The sequence below is a fragment of the Staurois parvus genome, unplaced genomic scaffold, assembly GCF_062004578.1.
Source record: "Staurois parvus isolate SC_StPar_1 unplaced genomic scaffold, SC_StPar_1.0 ptg000347l, whole genome shotgun sequence".
Lineage (NCBI taxonomy): Eukaryota > Metazoa > Chordata > Amphibia > Anura > Ranidae > Staurois > Staurois parvus.
The window spans coordinates 13,718,304-13,738,372 of NW_028318143.1; the positions used below are offsets into that span (position 1 = coordinate 13,718,304).

The 20,069-nt window shown below is 41.5% G+C and overlaps 1 protein-coding gene across 1 annotated transcript in view; it reads right to left on the minus strand.

Moving 5' to 3' along the window:
- The window catches only part of FAF1 (Fas associated factor 1), a 426,653-nt gene that overhangs the window by 321,421 nt on the left and 85,163 nt on the right, over positions 1 to 20,069 (minus strand). Inside the window, exons 3-5 of the mRNA XM_089684458.1 lie at positions 17,781 to 17,827; positions 15,083 to 15,303; positions 7,561 to 7,652 (exon numbers count right to left, since the gene is read on the minus strand). Of these exons, the coding sequence (XP_089540584.1) occupies positions 7,561 to 7,652; positions 15,083 to 15,303; positions 17,781 to 17,827 (360 nt within the window). The remainder of the gene's footprint in view (positions 1 to 7,560; positions 7,653 to 15,082; positions 15,304 to 17,780; positions 17,828 to 20,069) is intronic.

Below are 20,069 nucleotides of genomic sequence, written 5' to 3' on the forward strand. Positions count from 1 at the left end.
TCTAGAGAGTGAAATTTTTGCCCATTCTTGTTTGCAAAATAGCTCAAGCTCTGTTAGATTGGATGGAGAGCGTCTGTGAACAGCAATTTTCAAGTCTTGCCACAAAGTCTCAATTGGATTTAGGTCTGGACTTTGACTGGCCCATTATAACACATGAATATGCTTTGATCTAAACCTTCCATTGTAGCTCTGGCTGTATGTTTAGGGTCATTGTCCTGCTGGAAGGTGAACCTCCGCCCCAGTCTCAAGCCTTTTGCAGACTCTAACAGGTTTTCTTCTAAGATTGCCCTGTGTTTGGCTCCATCCATCTTCCCATCAACTCTGATCAACTTCCCTATTGACTCAGGGAGGCTGAATACAAATGCATGCCACACTTTTCAGATATTTGTAAAAAAAATTTGAAAACCATTTATCATTTTCCTTCCACTTAACAATTATGTGTCACTTTGTGTTGGTCTATCACATAAAATCCCTATAGAATACATTTATGTTTTTGGTTGTAACATGACAAAATGTGGGAAATTTTAAAGGGGTATGAATACTTTTTCAAGGCACTGTACCTACCTTAAACCATAAGGCTTGGTTATCTTCCCTCCGCAGCCTCAAATTCATCTCAGCCAGCTGGTACACCATCCAGGCAGTGCATTTTCTATTATTTTTATTGGAGCCACATCTGCAAATAGTGATGGGCCTTCCAATGAACTTCATAGAAACTGCAGCATGCATGTGCAGAGGGCTCACTGGTCAGCTGGGTAGATTTTTTTGGGGGAAAAAAGGTTGGTGTGGAGAAGAGAAGAATAATCTGAATTTGAGTTCCAATGTACACATTTACATTTTATCTCATGTGTGGTCACTCCTCTTTAGCATATCATAGCAAAGTACATCTGAACCTGGAAAAAAAAAAACAAACACAGCCCGCCAAACAGAAGAACTAAGCTGGAGACCAGAACTTTTTCTACTAAAGTTATTGGTCATCTCCCAGCTTGTGAATGGAGTGGAGGTGAAGCAACAACAGATCATCTCTTGGCTCTCTCCTACTGTCAGCATGTTCTTTGTCAGCAAAGTAGTGCTGAAAAGGTAAAGATTACAAGAGGCCGTAATAAAGTCCAGGCTAGAGGTCAGCTTTAATGGCCCATCAGCAATGAGTCCATTGGCTCACAAGTTCTTAGTGTTCTGTGTGTAACCCTTGGTGTTTTTACAAAGTAACTGTTTTCCAAAGACTTATCTTCCCCTCCTTTTTTGACATCCTGGCTCTAATAGCTGGTTTAAAGTGGTTGTAAACCCTTAAAGTGTTACTAAACACACAACTGTAAAATCAGTCTGGATATGCAGTAAAGCATGCTTGTTATGCTCACTGTGGAGCCTAAGGGGTTAATCCTCCACATTGTGTAAAAAGGCTGTTTGATCCCGTCTTCTCTGATCCTCCCCTTCTTCCACAGCCCCCAATCCATCTCTTGATAGTACAGAGCCCAAGGGGGCACTCTGCACATGCTCAGTTTAGTGTGTATTGCTAGCAAGGTTTTTTTTTTAGGGGGGGGGGGTGCATGTGATCAGCCAAACATTGCTCGGCCAGACACTGATAATAGTCACAAGACTGCTATATTCTGCTGATAAGAAAAGGTAATTAGCAGTTTAGATTTACTAAAATATTTGGATTTCCATGTTCTGTGTACTGTGGAAGACCAGATATACTGAATGCAGGGTCCTGGGTTTAGTAACACTTTAGATATACTCAGTGAAGTGACTGACCTCAGGTAATATAGAGAGGAAACAAACAATTCTACATAAGTTATACCTGTTTATCTATAGCCATCAGTCCCCTACATCCATTCAAAGTGCAAAATTTACACAGGAAGTCTCAGCTATGGAAAGCAAGGGGGCGGAGAGGTGATGTTACATCAGTGAGGACAACTCTGAGAGCTGATTGGAGGGAAGGGACACCCCCTTCATACAGCACTCAGGAACAGAGTTGAGGCTGTCAATCACAGGCTATGCCCTCCCCATCACAATTTTTCTCTTAGTGTCAGGAAAACCTATCAGAAGTAACTCGTTCTTAAAGCAGAGCAACAAGGCAGCAGGCAGAAATGACACCTAGTACTCTGGAATGAGACAAGTACACATTATAGAGGGATATGCTTTGCTCATATTTCATGTCTGAGTTTTACAACCACTTTAAGCTTTCATATGGCCACCAGAAAGAATGGAAATTCAAGCAGTAGGTCTAGTTAGCTGGCAACCTCTAGGTATAACAGAATCTGCACTACGCACCCCACAACACCAAATAAATGAACTGTTCCAGTACACTGTAAATAAATCTGAAATGTAACTAAAAATAGAGGTGTGTTTATGTGTTTTCACGGTGTAGATCGCAAGCACGCTATAACAGTTTCCTGAAAAGAATTCAACAGATGACTGAAATTAAGAAGTATATGGAAACGTAAACTTGACACATTCAACAAGCAGAAACAAAAGTCAAGATCCTTGATTTACAAGTACTAATCATAACAAGAGGATGGGAAATCACACAATGACCCCCATGCGCTGGGTCAGCATCGCCTCTCATGCATTTTGTATTGGTAGGCCTTCTCCCCGATGAGTGTTTTTCTTTCTTTGGGTAACTTAAGACCAGCTCAGGGCTGAGAAGAGAAGTATTCAGAACAGCATGTATCTTAGAAGAGAACAGCCCCTTTATTCACAAGTTCTTTGCTATTTAAAGCCAGAGCTTTCCAAAAATAGTCCAACTGTCCATTCAAACGATAGGCCTACACACTGTGCCTCTGTTCCTTTGCGTGCGCTGAAATGGCACTGGAAGGGTTGAGATCTTCACACCCACTATTAACCCTATTTTCCATAACTCCCCATCCTCCCCTCCCCCCAACACACTTTCAAAAATCAGCTTAATAAAAGATACTGTAGTTGTGATGTATAAAGATATTCCTATACTATACTGGCATGGTATGCAAGAGGACAAGATGCCTCCACCCAGTAATGACACAAACACCCACAATGCATTGCTATAGCAACTTAAAAGTGCAACACTCAACCTATACTGTACTAGAAATGTAATGATGAGAAAAACATTTAGTTAGTTTATATACCACACAGGAATTAATGGTGGACATGCTGAATTTTACTGCAGCCAACCTACACTAAATGACCAAAAGATCATAAATGCAAAATAGTCAAACAAAATTGTGTGGCTGCAATTCAGTAATCCAGAATAGTCTGGCTGAAGAGTTCAGTGGCGAGTACTTGCATGTTCCTAATAAACAGTAAATTAAATTTAAAACAAGGCAAAAGCAGTCCTCTGTAGCTGTATGCACTGTGGAGCAATTTATCCACAAAATTTGTAGCAGAGGCACTGAAGCCATTCAAGTCATTCTTTCTACAGAATAGAAATTTAAAAGTATCACCACGTACACATATTATATGTGTATATATATATATATATATATATATATATATATATATATATATATATATATATATATAGTGCTGTTTACTTCTTGTGCATCTTATTTCAAACACACAAACGCAATTAAACTAATATTCAAAAATGTGCTACAGAAGTATCCATATAAAATTTAAACGTTCAGTCAGTGCATGTGCTAGTGAATCAACTCCACACAAAGTAAAATCAATGACAAAATGGAGATTTACTAAAAGTGGAGAGTACAAAATCTGGTGCAGCTCTGCATAGAAACCAATCGACCTGCAGGTTTTTTTGTCAAAGCTTAAAACGCAGTTCCACTCAAAAGTGGAAGCTCCACTTAACTGCCTCCTCCCCCTCTTCGCTGCCACATTTGGCACCTTTTGGGGGAGAACGGGGAGCAGGGTACCTGGTTTTGACAGGTATCCGCTTCCGGAAGTTTTCCCCTGCCCCTTTCCCCTATAGCCCTTTGTGACATTTCACAGGTCCCAGAGAACTAAAGCCCATTCACAAAGTGCAGCTTGATTCACGCATGCGCAGTAGGAAACTGGCTGTAAAACTGCAAGGCTTCACTGCACGTTTCCCTTAGTTAAGATGGCGGCACCAGCACCCAACAGCCGATTGAAAGATCAGCTCGAGGTGAGGACATCGTTTGATCCCTGGACAGGTAAGTGCTCTGCTATTAAAAGTCAGCAGCTATAGTATTTGTAGCTGCTGACCTTTAATTTTTGGGAGGCGAGGCCGGAGCTCCCTTTTAATTGAACAAGCTGAAGTTAATAGCTAATTGGCTATTAAACACAGCTACACCAGATTTTGCACTCTCCAGTTTTAGTAAATTAACTCTAATATATCCACACACTAAGAACTCATTGTAAGTGGCTCCACATCCGGGTGATACACCCTAGTCAGACTGGAACTTAACTTTTCCCAAATACCTTAACTAAAGTAAATGAGCAACATCCTCCATGCTTGTTTTCTATAAGGGGTCGAAAAGCCTAAGGAATAGCCTTGCATTCCTCTTTTAAACTCTCCCTGTAACTGTCCAAGAAAAAAAAACATAAAATGGCACCATAATATAAAAAACTTTTTTTTTAGCAGTTCAGCTCACACTGCTGGTGGCCATTGAGAATTGTACAGGTTCTGCTACTTTACGGACATATTCCCACTAGGCATGGTTGCCTTGTACCATTCTCCGAGTTTGAATGACGCCCCCAATACCCTGATAACCTGCACTCCCATTGTGCCAGGCCCAAGCATGCTTACATCATCACCTCTGCCACCTCCACCATGGTTGAGTCCAACTGAGCCATGCCAGAGTGGACAAGAACATGACACACTGCACCATACCCTTGTGTGCTACAGAGCATTCACATTAATCAAACTGGAATTTGGGGGGACAAAGTTGCTTGAGCACAATATGGATAGCCTTGCATTTGTAATCGATAAGTCTTCTATGCTCTTCCTATTCCACCATTCTACTTTTGTTCCTCGTTTTTTCCAACCTTGAAAAGCATAGTAACATTTGTAAAAGTCTAACAGTTTTTTTCCCCCACATACAGTCCTGAACCCCTGCATTTTCAAACTATTAAAATAAAAAAAATAAAAAAAATAACTGTTTTAATGCCAGATTTTCAGCTAAAAAGGGAGTATCTTTATGACATTTATACTTTAACAAAACTTATGATTTACAGAGGAAGATACAGTGGGTATAAAAAGTCTACACACCCCTGTTAAAATATCAGGTTTCTGTGATGTAAAAAAATGAGACAAGAATAAATCATTTCAGAACTTTTTCCACCTTAAATGTGACCTATAAACTGTACAACTCAATTGAAAAACAAACTGAAATCTTTTGGGGGGGGGGGGGGGGGGGGAGAAGTAAATATAAAAAACGAAAATAATGCGGTTGCCTAAGTGTGCACACCCTCTTATAACTGGGGATGTAACTGTGTTCAGAATTAAGCAATCAGATTCAAAATCATGTTACATAGGAGTCAGTACACACCATCATTTAAAGTGCCTCTGATTAACCCCAAATAAAGTTCAGCTGTTCTAGTAGGTCTTTCCTGACATTTTCTTAGTCGCATCCTACAGCAAAAGCTATGGTCCGCAGAGAGCTTCCAAAGCATCAGAGGGATCTCATTGTAAAAATGAATCAGTCAGGAGTAGGGTACAAAAGAATTTCCAATGCATTAGATATACCGTATTTTCCGGCGTATAAGACGACTTTTCACCCCATGGAAATCTTCTACAAAGTCGGGGGTCGTCTTATACGCCGGGTGTTGTGCTGAAACCATACCTGTACTTCCGAGCTGACGCTTCTGCGCATGTCTTCGGCAGCAGTAGACGATCGCTGATCACCATTCCTCGCAGAACTGCATGAGACGTCGGATGCAGCCGTTCAGTGCTCGATTGAGCTTGACTGAAACTGTGACATGTGCAGAAGCGTCTTCTTGCCGCTATCCGATGTGTATCCCTTCTCTACATATCACAGTTTCAGTCAAGCTCAATCGAGCACTGAACGGCTGCATCCGACGTCTCATGCAGTTCTGCGAGGAATGGTGATCAGCGATCGTCTACTGCTGCCGAAGACATGCGCAGAAGCGTCAGCTAGGCAGTACCTTGCAGTTCTTGACCCCTTTATGAAATACGGTAATTAACATTAATTATTATATATTAATAACTGTGGCAGTTCTCAGATCATCTTGGAGACAGGGAGGGCTGGGCAGGCAGGGAGAGCTGACCCACCCAATCCAAGCAGGCTTTGTATGCAGTGTGCACAGTGTGCACAGAAAATACTGGTACATCGCTTGCCGTGATTGGTTGGTAGAGGGGTAGTCTTATACGGCGAGTATAGCCCAAACCCTATATTTTAACAGGAAAAGTAGGGGGGTCGTCTTATATGCCCAGTCGTCTTATACGCCGGAAAATACGGTACCATGGAACACAGTGAAGACAGTCATCATCAAGTGGAGAAAATATGGTGCAAAATTGACATTACCAAGAACTGGACGTCCCTTCAAAATTGATGAAAAGACAAGAAGAAAACTGGTCTGAGGGGCTGCCAAGAGGCCTACAGCAACATTAAAGGAGCTGCAGGAATATCTGGAAAGTACTGGCTGTGTGGTACATGTGACAACAATCTCCTGTATTCTTCATATGTCTGGGCTATGGGGTAGAGTGACAAGATGGAAGTCTTTTCTTGCAAAGAAAAACATCCAATCCGGGCTAAAGTTTGCAAAACCACATCTGAAGTCTCCCAAAAGCATGTGGGGAAATGTGTTATGGTCTGATCATACCAAGGTTGAACTTTTTAGTCATAATTCCAAAAGACATGTTCGGTGCAAAAACAACACTGCACATCACCAAAAGAACACCATACCCACAGTGAAGCATGGTGGTGGCAGCATCATGCTTTGGGGCTGTTTTTCTTTAGCTGGAACTGGGGCCTTAGTCAAGGTAGAGGGAATATGAACAGTTCCAAATATCAGTCAATATCGGCACAAAACCTTCAGACTTATGCTAGAAAGCTGAACATGAAGAGGAACTTCATCTTTCAGCATGACAACAACGCAAAGCATCCATCCAAATCAACAAAGGAATAGCTTCACCAGAAGACTATTAAAGTTTTGGAATGGCCCAGCCAGAGCCCAGACCTGAATCCGATCAAAAATCTGTGGGGTGATCTGAAGAGGGCTGTGCACAGGGGATGCTCTCGCAATCTGACAGGTCTGGAGTGGTTTGCAAGGAAGAGTGGGCAAATATTGCCAAGTCAAGATGTGCCATGCTGATAGACTCATCCCCAAAAAGACCCAAAAAGACTGAGTGCTGGAATCACATCAAAAGGTGCTTCAACAAAGTACTAGTTTAAGGGTGTGCACACTTATGCAACCATATTTTAGTTTTTTATTTTTACTTCCCTCCACCTAATAGATTTCAGTTTGTTGTTCAACTGAGTTGTACAGTTTATAGGTCACATTAGAAAGGTGGAAAAAGTTATGAAATTATTTATCTTTGTCTCATTTTTTTACATCACAGAAACCTGACATTAACAGGGGTGTGTAGACTTTTTATATCCACTGTAATAGTACAGAGAAAGAAATGGTGTACTGGATCTTCATCATACTTACACTGTCCTCCACATCTCCAGACTTCCAGCCTTTTAACAGCATTTTGGATGCAGGAACCTGAAGCTCATTTTCGAGGATCTGCTTTATGTCACCTGGAACACATAAGGGACATATCAAATGAAGCAGCACAGGGAAACAGAGACTTCAAAAGATCTTTACAATAAAAAAAATTAAAGATCTAATGGTTGTTGTAATTGTTCTTAATTCAAGGAACGTTCCAGGAAAACAAGAACTCTTAGTTGGATGCTTTGCAAACAGATCTTTTACTGCTGCCTTAAGACTTAACGCTGCAACCCAAACAGATATAAAAAGGTACAAATTATTGCAGTTTTGTACACAAACATACAAAATGAAACTTTTTTTCTTTAAGAGTCTAGGTTAAGCGTATGAATCTTACTTGGAATCAACCTCTTGCAATCTCCTGTACAGCAGGATGGACTGGGAGCCAATTGGGATTGCTGTATACATACTATGTGTGTTGACAGGGGACATACTGACAGGAGGGAAAGAGAAAGTGAGCAGAGGGATGCCCTAATCGGTATTTTGCTGCTTTTTCACTGTCCAGTCAGCAGGCTGTGGATGAAAGACGTGCACCACTATTTCTTAATTACAACTGGTGTAATTTGCCTGATGTACTGTGTGAAGAGCCTGTGTTAAATTCAGGAATGGATAAACAAATACAAATCCTTTAGTAGGTTAAACAGCCTACACACCTGTATTTCATCTGTGTGTTTAGATGTTTGTGAGAAGCCATTTGTTAGATGCAAAGCTAAAGTTAAAGCATAAACCCATTATATTTTATGGATGGGAACATCAACAGATGACACCAATCAAACTGAGCAGTATAAACCCAGCTCAGCAGTAATGACATGAGGACTGTGCAGGACTGTGCCACCTGAAGGAATCAGTCTTGCAATTAAAGGAGATACCTAAAAAAACAAAAAGGCGAGTTATACAAGCAGTGCTGTAAAGAGAAACATTGAAAGGCCCACAATGGCTTTACTTTTAAATATTACTTTTTTGTGGCTTTATATGGGCTCCAGTTGTGTTGGCACATGCAGCTAATATAGATACCAGCTGATCTTTGAAAGAGGTAGCATACCTTCTCTTTTGTAAAATAACTTATGGATAACAGCATCTGTTACGAAAATATCCCATACAGTGTCAATAGATGGTTACACTCTTTACTGTACTAAAATCAACCCTGCTTCCCTTCTAACGTTTATGTCATTAAAACAAAAAGAACCGTTAATTTAAAAGTGGAACCCCTGGAATACAGCTACATAAACGACATATATTTCTTTCATCGTCTTCTATGTCACAAACCTCTGACACTGCAGAGCCACAATGATGACTCCACTTATTTGTGAAGCGACTTTACAGCTCTCTGGCCATTAAAGTAGAAGGAAATGCTATCCACTCGCCAAGCTTTGAAATGTTGCCTTCCCCACTGCCATTAGTAATGCTGCATACAAGTTGTAATAAAGATCAGTGTACATACAGCACCTTTTTTATTTTTATCTTTTACCTAGCAGTCACACAACAGCAAAAATTCAGGTCCTGGGGGGCTGCTGTGGTTGGTGAAAGGGAACTCAAACCCCCTCTCACAACACCCAAAACAGTGGACACTGATGGGGTGGGTGTAAAAAAGAACAGGTGAGCACCGTAGACTCATTGAAGAGGGTAAAGATAAACGGACTATGCCGCGCCACTTTGTTGCTTGCCATGGGAAGAATACCCAAGCTCTGTCTTTACTGGCTATCGAATACATCCCCAAGGGGTCTCTTGCTGCCAATGAAAGATTCTTGTTATTGTGCGGGAGAGAAACATTTTGGATTTATAAGCTAGGCACACTTTCCCCTCAAGGTTTGAATGAGGAGCTGCATGTCCATACCATTGTGTGATTTATTTCCGTTAAACGTTTAACTTTTTTTTTCTTCTTGTAATATGCATTTACGTATGTGTTTTCAAGTGTTGCACATTTATGTATTTCCATACGTTGTACATTTATGTGTTTCTATATCTTTTTTAAAAGTTTTTAAATTTGTATTCATTTTTTATTTGATAAGCGTTTATTTGATATTCGGTTTCAAATGTTGCACAACTATTTGTTTCCAAAAGGGCACACCTTTCTCCTAAAGGTTTGAATGAGAAGCTGGATATCCATACCATTGTGTGACTTATTATGGTCAACCCCTTCAATTTACATGAACTTTTTATTTGATATGCATTTGATATGCGTTCTGCGTTCTGGACATTTCCAAATGTTTGTGTCCTTTTATCATTACTATTATTTTTCTTTGTTGAGGTTTGTATGCGTCTATTACCTTCATACTTGATATACGATTTCATTTATTATTGTGTAAAAAATTGATCTTTGTTTTTAATACATTTTTTATTTAGTTTTAGAGGTGTTTCGCTGTAGAGGGGTTAATATCTGTGGTGGCTATTAAAAAGATGACACATTCCCCCGGCCCCTTCTATATATAATTGATTGTTGGTTCCTAATCACATGATCTGAGGAAGGACTAAGTCCCTGAAACATGTTATCATAGTGACCAGCTTCTCTCCTTTGGTTTGACAAACCTAGGCTTCCAGATTGCCCTCACCAGCCCTTGTTCAGGCGGTCTCTCACCAGGTGTATGACATTACATCCAGAACTGGGACACCTGACTTCCAGAAGACGCACCATCTTAGTGATCCTGGCGGCAACCATCCACACACTCCTCCCACTGTCCTGAGGCTCCTGGGCTAAGCAACCTATTGTTGAGTCCAGGGTCATGTGTCATCCTCTAGCTACTGGGAATATATGTTTCTCCTCTCCACTGGTTTGGTGATATATCAATCTGGGCACTCCTGCATGTCATGTTTTTTAACCCAACATTAAAGTGAATTTCAGTTTGATCTGTTCCTGGGCTTGTGACTTTATTGACTTCCACAAGGTTAGGAGCGCTCCTTTATTAGTTTTGAACGGATGGGGTGATGCCATTGCTGTAGGAATTTAGCCCTGTTGTGGACTCCCTGTAAGCCACTCAGGACCTAGAGCTGTGTAGTCATGTGACCACTAAAAAAGATGGAAAAAAAAAAAAGAGGAATTTTAACTTACCTGTAAATTCCACATCTCGGTGTACAGTACAGGATACAAGCAGAATATTAATATACCATGTGTTATAGGCATGTACCTTCTGGTGATCTGACACTGGCAAAGCTCCCTTATAACTCTACCCTACTCTGTGAGTCCTCAGTGCTGTAGCAAGCAATGGAGAGTAAAAGAATGAAAGAAGGAAGGGTGTACTAAACTGTACTCCAAAATATAGGAATTAACAGGCAAGGCAACATTTTTTTCATCCCAATTGTACGGTGCAGGACGTGGCAGAATATTCATAAATCATGGGACATCCCCAACCAACGAAAAGGAAGAGTGGGCAACAATAAGGCAAATAGAACTGTGCCAACAGGTCTAACAAGGGTCAAGAGACTCAACCTTTAGAGCAGGGATGTCCAACCTGCGACCCTTGGCTATTAATGGCTATTAATATGGCCCAACACAATATCGTAAACTTACTTAATGTTGATTTTTAAAAATGTTTTCGTAAAAATGCATTTACACATAGCAAGCACATGGGGCTGAAGAAAAATTTGACAGTGTCTCTTTACATTCACCTTATTCATGTCATCACTTTTTGGCAGCACCTATATTTGTGAGCAACAATTTGCAAGGATGAAGCAAATGAAGAGCAAAATTAGAATCAAATCATCTGATGAGCACATTGAGATTTCATTGAGAATTACAACTACATCCATGAAACCAGATATTGATGCCTTAGGCTACTTTCACACCGATCTGTAGCAAAAACGCATATGCGTTTTTTACCGCTTTTGCAGTGCATATTTTAAAGGACACGGGATTTAAAAACCGCACCAAAAATGCAACACAGGTGCATTTTGTACAGGTTTTTGCCGCGTTTTCCATTGATTTCAATGGGAAAGTGTGTTTTTGGTGCCATTTTTACTGCACCAAACATGCAACAAGCAAGTTTTTGGACATTGCACCTGATCCCCAACGGAGCAGTGTAAAGAGTTCCATAGGAATACATGTGGCAACACTTTTTTCTTCCGCATTTAACACAAAAGCCTTAGTTTATCAAAAACAGTGTCAAACATCGCACTAGGTTTATGTTGCTCTCTTTTACTTGCATATTAAAAAAATTCCCCCAAAAAAAAAGATTTATTACTCATATAGGTACATTATCTATATCAGTGGTCAGTAACTTTTGATTTGCCTGACCTTTTCTGCTCATCAGCTATCCTTATTATTAGTGTATTTTATGTGTGGTCCTCTTCTTCCAATGTGGCCAATGAAAGTCAAAAGGTTGGACACCCCTGCTTCAGAGATACACTGCAAGAACCTTGCAGCTGAACGCAGCAGATTAGTCACTCACCTGGTAAAACTTTGAAAGTATGAACAGGGAAGAAGGCGGTGGCCTTACACAACTGGACTACCAAGGCTTAATGCCAAAATGAAACACCAACCAATCTGGTGGAATGGACACACAGAAGCACAGCAGGAGTTTTTTTTTGAGAATGTAGGCTTGCAAATCAGCTTTCATATCCAGGATGTTCCTTGCATGGTCCAGAGAGCAGGACAAAGAGGGAATCTATCCATCTGATTGGTGCAGTAGCTTTGAGGTAAACTCCAATGGGTCTGTCTACGTCCAGAGATTTCCTTGAGATGCTTAGAAAAAGGGCATAAGGATGGGAGGACAATGTCCTCACTGAGGTGGAACCCCAAGACCACTTTCTGAAGAAAGGATGGCCTTCGTTGTAAGAAAACCTTGTTACTCTGAAGAATGAGGAAAGGCTCTTTACAAGGGCCACCAGTGCAGAAAAAATAATCCCTGATAGATTCAAAAGGGTAGTTTCTGCAGGGCAGAGAGAACCAAGCTGAGATCCCATGGGAGCACAGGGTGCTTCAAGGGGGGCTTATAATGAAATACACCCCCGAATAAAGTTTTATTTTCTTTTAAAGGGAAAGAGAAGACAGAGGCCTTTAAAAGAGAATGGATAAGCCAAGAACTGAGCATTAAGAGCCCTGAAGTGACTGTGTTCGCACCAGGCAAAATAAAGATTTCTAGGTGACATTGTTTGATTGGATGCTCCTTCAGAAAGGGCGTCCAGTGCTGCAGAGCCAACCTAATTGCTCTGAGCTACTGGATGTTGAGGGGAAGCTTGGTTTCTCTTAATAACCATGTTCCTTAGACTGTTATGGATTGGAACAGGCCAAAGGGAATTGTGACAAACTGGAAGTGGTTGTTTACCAATGCAAAGTGCAGAAAGTGCTGATAAGGTTGGTAAAAGGGAACATTTATTTATCTTATTACAGGTATGCAGTTATTTAAATATATTGTACATTTCACATCAGTCCCTAACCCACAAGGAACGTACAATCTAAGGTCCCTAACTCACATTCATAATATATTAGGGCCAATTTAGACAGGAGCCAATTAAAAGGATAAATTCACCTTTTTTAAAAAAAAAAAGGATCCATTTTTTGCAGGTAAAAAAAAAATGTGCATTTATTATTTTTGTCTGCAGGAGCCTGTAAACCATTGAACCAGCGATCAGCAGGTCTCCTGCAGCTCTCTCAGTATATCTGCCTCATGACATGTTCTAGGGCATTTACGAAAAAAGTAGAGGAGACGACAATTGTTGTAATTGAAACAAAACAATCCTGAAATACAGGGTCGTGTTGATTGTTCATGTTCATAGTCCAGTTAGCCGCAGTTTGACAAACTGAAAATAAAGGAACATCTTTAAGAGGTACAGTGAGATGTTTCTTTAGGGATAGAGATTGCTTGATCACCTATAGGAAAGGCCCAATTCTTTGTGAACTTTTTTTCCACTGGATAGAGTTCAGTATATATTTTGTGAAGAGTGAAAATTCTTTCAGGAGTGGCACAGTCATCACAGACTGCACATTCTATCTGTCCATGAACAGGCAATGGCAATGGTTTTCAGGGTTTCCCAGGTCTCTGTGTACCCAAAGTGGCATGATGAGACAGCGGAGAGTCAGCTTGCACAATGCCAAGGCTTTTGCAGACAGTGGCAATGAGCTTTTCAACATTAGCAACCATATTTCATGAAGCGCCTTCTCCAATATGGTGACCATCTGGGAAAATAAAATCTTCCACAGCTTCCTCTAATATTTCCCTAATTTCTCTTCATTTTCCTTCTGTGTCTGCATCCTCTAGCATAACAGGAGCGGACACTGGTTGAGAAATGGGAGTAGGAGAAGAGGTCAGGCATTTTTGAGTCCTGGATGAAGAAGATGGCTGTATTAAGGACGTAATCTGTCTGGGAAAATGTGACACATTGCCATATGCTGCATGCCCGAAATATAGTTAGAATTCAATGCTGAAATTGGTATTAGTAACAGCATTTGCTCTGGCACAAGAAGCACTTCACCATTCAGTGGATGACTTTTGTGTAGGCCTTCAGCGGAGTGAATGTTCACCTGCAATTTTGAATTGGCTCCCTTTCGCCTTGTCTTCCCTATAGCTACAAGTGAGGGTATTCCCCCTGTGGGGTACTAATGGAATAGGGGGTGGAGTATAGGATATGCGTGTCTATAAGGAGTACGCAGTAAGCCAGGTGTAGATTGTTCTATAACAAATCCTCGTGTTGAAAAGGCTAGAGAAAGCACCAGAGTACATTATAACAAAGAAAAAATTTAATGAAAATTCTGCACACTGCTATTCACCCTTATTTCTACAGCAGTACAGGTCAGTGACCAGACTTGACCTTGGAGATCACCTAACAACCTGTGTCTGTTTGGTCTATACTGGCACTACTGTATATCCACTGGAGCATTTGCGTTTTGCAATTGGACCGAGATAAGCTGTGTGTGTTTGTGGACACACACACCCTGGCTCAGAATTAAGCCCGCATGTCTGCCCCCATAGGAAGAGGTATGTTATGGAGGCAGACAGCAAAGAGGAGGAGTGGGCAACTCCAACAGGTTACCCCAGAAGAGAACGTCTGGGGACGTTCTGTGCATTGGCATTGAACAGAGCAAGAAAGCATAACATGTTTATTATTTTACTAAAAAAAAAAAAATTGACTTTAAAAATACTTTAAGGTCAACTTCACCTAAATTGCAATCTGGCTTCTTATTTCTTATTGGGACAGCATGGGGAGATTTACATGCATTTGTTTGTCTACTGCAGCCCAAAAGGTCTAATGAAGTTGACACAGTCCAGCATTTGGGCACACCACTCATTTGTCCTATTTTAAAAAAAAAAAAAAACTATACAGAGGTAATACCTTCATTTTGCGATTTAACTTCTTTGCATTGAAGCAGAACTGAATTTTAATCGAGATGTCATATCCTGCCACATGAACTCCTCAGATATATACCAACCCAATATGGCAAATGAGTTTTGAGTGTAGCTTGTTAGACAAGTCAGGTAACTGAAAGAACATCTGCATGAAACCCTAATTGTTTATAATAGGTTTGTCATACCAGCAGTACAGCTGTCTTCTAGAACAACATCTGCAGTTCTGTCTCTGTACTCCACTTTGAAGTCCAGCATTCGCGAGAGGCGCTCCACCACCGGCCGACTAGGGATTACGGGGCGGAATGCTGATGTAGACAACGATGAGGGAGAAGCAATGGATGTAGAGGTGTTGGGTTGGACTGGAGGACCAAACACAGGACTCTGTATTGAATCTGTGCTGAATTCGCTGAAAAGATAGCAGCAGAAATAAATAATTGGTGGTAAATAGTAATGGATATATCCTAAATTATCAAAGGAAAACTTGTCAATAAAAATAAATATTTTATCACAAACACACACAACACACAAACACTCCTACCCATTGAAATTTTCCACATTTTGTCATGTTACAACCAAAAAACGTAAATGTATTTTATTAGGATTGTATGTGATAAACCAACACAAAGTGGCACATAATTGTGAAGTGGAAGGAAAATAATAAATGGTTTTCAAAATTTTTTACAAATATCTGAAAAGTGTGGCGTGCATTTGTGATCAGCACCCCCCCCCCCCCCCGCCCAAGTCAATACTTTGTAGAGCCGCCTGTCGCTGCAATTACAGCTGCAAGTCTTTTTGGGGATGTCTCTACCAGCTTTGCCCATCTAGGGACATTTTTGCCCATTCTTCTTTGCAATATAGCTCAAGCTCTGTCAGATTGGATGGAGAGCATCTGTGAACAGCAATTTTCATGTCTTACCACAGATTCTCAGTTGGTTTTAGGTTTCGACTTTGACTGGGCCATTCTAACACATGAATATGCTTTGAGCTAAACCATTCCATTGTACCTCTGACTGTATGTTTAGGGTCGTTGTCCTGATGGAAGGTGAACCTCCGCCCCAGTCTCAAGTCTTTTGCAGACTCTAACAGGTTTTCTTCTAAGGTTGCCCAGTATTTGGCTCCATCCATCTTCCCATCAACTATGACCAGCTTCCCTGTCGCTGCTGAAGAAAAGCATCACAACATGATGCTGCCACCACGTTTCAGGGTGGGGATGGTGTGTTGGGGGTGATGTGCAGTGTTAGTTTTTCGCCACACATAGCGCTTTGCTTTTAGGCTAAAAAGTTAAATTTTGGTCTCATCTAACCAGAGCACCCTCTTCCACATATTTGCTGTGTCCCCCACATGGCTTCTCGCAAACTGCAAACGGGACTTCTTATGGCTTTCTTTCAGCAATGGCTTTCTTCTTGTCACTCTTCCATAAAGGCCAGATTTGTAGAGTGAACGACTAATAGTTGTCCTCTGGACAAATTCTCCCACCTGAGCTGTGGATCTCTGCACCTGGATCTCATTACCACAGGATGAGTCTATTTAACTATATATCTTGTAAGTGCAATTTATCCATTGTTTACTAAATAAATTGTCAATACTGCACTTAGAGGCGCCTTCCTCTCTTTTTCCATATACTGTATACACTATATTGCCAACAGTATTGGGCCGCCTGCTTTTACATGCGCATGAACTTTAATGGCATCCCAGTCTTAGTCCGTAGGGTTCAATATTGAGCTGGCCCCGCCCTTTGCAGCTATAACAGCTTCAACTCTTCTGGGAAGGTTGTCCACAAGGTTTAGGAGGGTGTCTATGGGAATGTTTGACCTTTCTTCCAGAAGCGAATTTGTGAGGTCAGGCACTGATGTCGGATGAGAAGGCCTGGCTCACAGTCTCCGATCTAATTCATCCCAAAGGTCTTCTACTAGGTTGCGGTCAGGACTCTGTGCAGGCCAGTCAAGTTCCTCCACCCCAAACTCGCTCATCCATGTCTTTATGGACCTTGCTTTGAGCACTGGTGCGAAGTCATGTTGGAACTGGAAGGAGCCATCCCCAAACTGTTCCAACAAAGTTGGGAGCGTGAAATTGTCCAAAATGTCTTGGTATGCTGACGCCTTTAGAGTTCCCTTTACTGGAACTAAGGGGCCAAGCCCAACCCCTGAATAGCAACCCCACACCATAATGCCCCCTCCACCAAACTTTACACTTGGCACAATGCAGTCAGGCAAGTACCGTTCTCCTGGCAACCGCCAAACCCAGACACGTCCATCGGATTGCCAGACAGAGAAGCGCAATTTGTTACTCCAGAGAACACGTCTCCACTGCTCTAGAGTCCAGTGGTGGCGTGCTTGACACCGCTTTGTACTTCGTGATTTTAAGTTTGGATGCAGCTGCTCGGCTATGGAAACCCATTCCATGAAGCTCTCTACACACTGTTGTTGGGCTCATCTGAAGGCCACACCAAGTTTGGAGGTCTTTAGCTACTGACTCTGCAGACAGTTGGTGACTTCTGCACACTGTGCGCTTTAGCATGCGCTGACCCCGCTCTGCCTACCACTTCGTGGCCAAGTTGCTGTTGTTCCCAGTTGCTTCCACTTTGTTATAATACCACTAACAGTTGAATATTTATTAGCAAGGAAATTTCACGGATGGACTTATTGCACAGGTAGCAACCTATCACGGTACCACGCTTGAATTCACTGAGCTCCTGAGAGCGACCCATTCTTTCACAAATGTTTGTAGAAGCAGTCTGCATGCCTAGGTGCTTGATTTTATACACCTGTGGCCAGGGAGGTGATTGGAACACCTGAGTCCAATTATTTGGAGGGGTGTCGTAATACTTTTGGCAATATAGTGTGTATGTATATAGGTGTTATCAGAAATAAATAACTCACATACCTCTGTAAAATGCCATTTTCTTGTGGTATTACTCCATTTATCGCCGCCTATGAAAAACAACATAAAAATTACAAAAAAAATTGTTACAAGAGGAACAATACAGGTCATAAACATATCCTACATTATTACTTTATGTACAGCATCCTGACCACAAGTGTGGATTACCTAAAAAATAAAGTATGGCTGCTTTTGGGCAAATGTAGATATGTTCTTACTGAAAAAGCTTAATTTGTTTCTATGCAGAGCTGCACCAGATTTTGCACTCACCAATTTTAGTAAATCAACCCCACTACGTCTGCACATTATGCCTCTTTTCAACACCACAACCTCCCTTCCTGTGGTGGAAAGTTTAATTTACATATCAGGGGGCAGGTGTCTAAGTTCTATCCTAAACAGCCACCTAATTAACACCATGGCAAAGTCGCTCTTCTTCTGAATCCGGGCTCAGATTGCTCTCTGATCTGGCCAGAACTGATCAAGCATGGACTCAGGATAGCAAAAAGAAAAGAAAAAAAACAAACAAAAAACAATAAAAAAAACAAAAGGTTTTGATGAAGCAATAAAGCAGGGCTCAACAAATCCTCGGTGGCATGGCAACTAAAATTTGCGTCCTGGCACCTAGACTTTTGTCAGCTGTCTACACTATAGCCAAAAGACAGCTACAGCACTGTTGCCCAGTTCTGGGAGGGTTTCTTATTGATATCCGCCCAGAACCCTGCCCCCCACCCCCACGACATGCATCGGGCGCGCTCTGTAATCGCTGTGTCCTTCAGACACAGCTGATCACAGATCGAAGGAAAGGGCCAATCACAGTGGCCCTTTACCATGTGATCAGCTGTATCAAATCGCAGCTGATCATATGTAAACAAATACCAGTTATTGGCATTTCCTTTCCTCAGCGATGTCACGGCGTGAGGAAAGAAATGTCGATAACTGCTAGTCTGTGACAGGGGACATTTACACTGATAATCATTAGTCTCCTGATTACCAGTGCCGCCTATCAGTCACGATTAGTGCCGCCTATCAGTGACCATCAGTGCCTCCACATCAGTAGCCATCAGAGCAACATATCAGTGCCCATCAGTACTTCCTATCAGTGCCCATCAATGCCGCTTTATCAGTGCCTCCCCATAAGTGCAGCATATCAGTTCCTATCAATGCCGCCTAATCATTGACTCCATGTAAGTGTCACCTATCAGTGCCTATCAATGCTGTCTTATCACTGCAGTCTCATCAGTGCCCATCAGTCCTCATAAGTGCAGCCTATCAATGCCCATCAGTGCAGGCTCATCGCCGTACATCAGTGAAGAAAACGTACTTATTTGCAAAACTTAATAGCAGAAGTGAACAAAAAAAGTTTTGGGTTTTTATTTTTAAATTTTCTTTTTCGATTGTTTAGGAAAAATAAAAAACCCAGTGGTAGTTAACCTCTTGTCTACCGGGCACTTTTACCCCCTTCCTGCCCAGGCCAATTTTCAGCTTTCAGCGCTGTTGCAATTTAAATGACAATTGTGCGGTCATGCAACATTGTACCCATATGAAATTTTTATCATTTTTTTCCACACAAATAGAGCTTTCTTTTGGTGGTATTTAATCGCCACTGGGGTTTTTATTTTTTGCACTGTAAATGAAAAAAATAGCAAAAACCTTTGAAAAAAAAAAAGGTTTTCTTTGTTTCGATTATAAATTTTTGCAAACAGGTAATTTTTCTCATCCACTGATGTGCATTGATGAGGCTGCACTGATAGGCAGCAGTAATTGGCGCTGATGAGGCGACACTGATGAGGCAGCACTGGTGGGCATTGATGAGGAGGCACCGATGATACACTGATATGCAGCAATAATGGGTGGCACTGACTGATAGCACCGACCGCCGACACTGCTGGTCGACACGGATAATCAGGGAACTGAAAATCAGTGCCCTGATTATTAGTGCAGATCTCCCCTGTCACATTTGCTGATTATCGGCAATACTTTCCTCACGCTTTGACAGCGCAAGGAAAGTGCAGCCGACAACCGGCAACTGTATTTACATTGTGATCTGCTGTGTCTTTGTGATTGGCCAATCCGCTGTGATTGGCCTTTTACTTCATCACGTGATGAGCTGTGTCCATAGGGTGCGTGTTCTGGGAGGACGTTCATGGACGCCCTCCCAAAACTGGACAACCGCGCTGTAGCCGTCTTTCGGCTACAGCGAGGTTGGGAAGTGGTTAAAGACCACCAAAAGAAAGCTCTATTTGTGTGAAAAAATTATAAAAATTTCATATGGGTACAGTTTTGCATGACCGC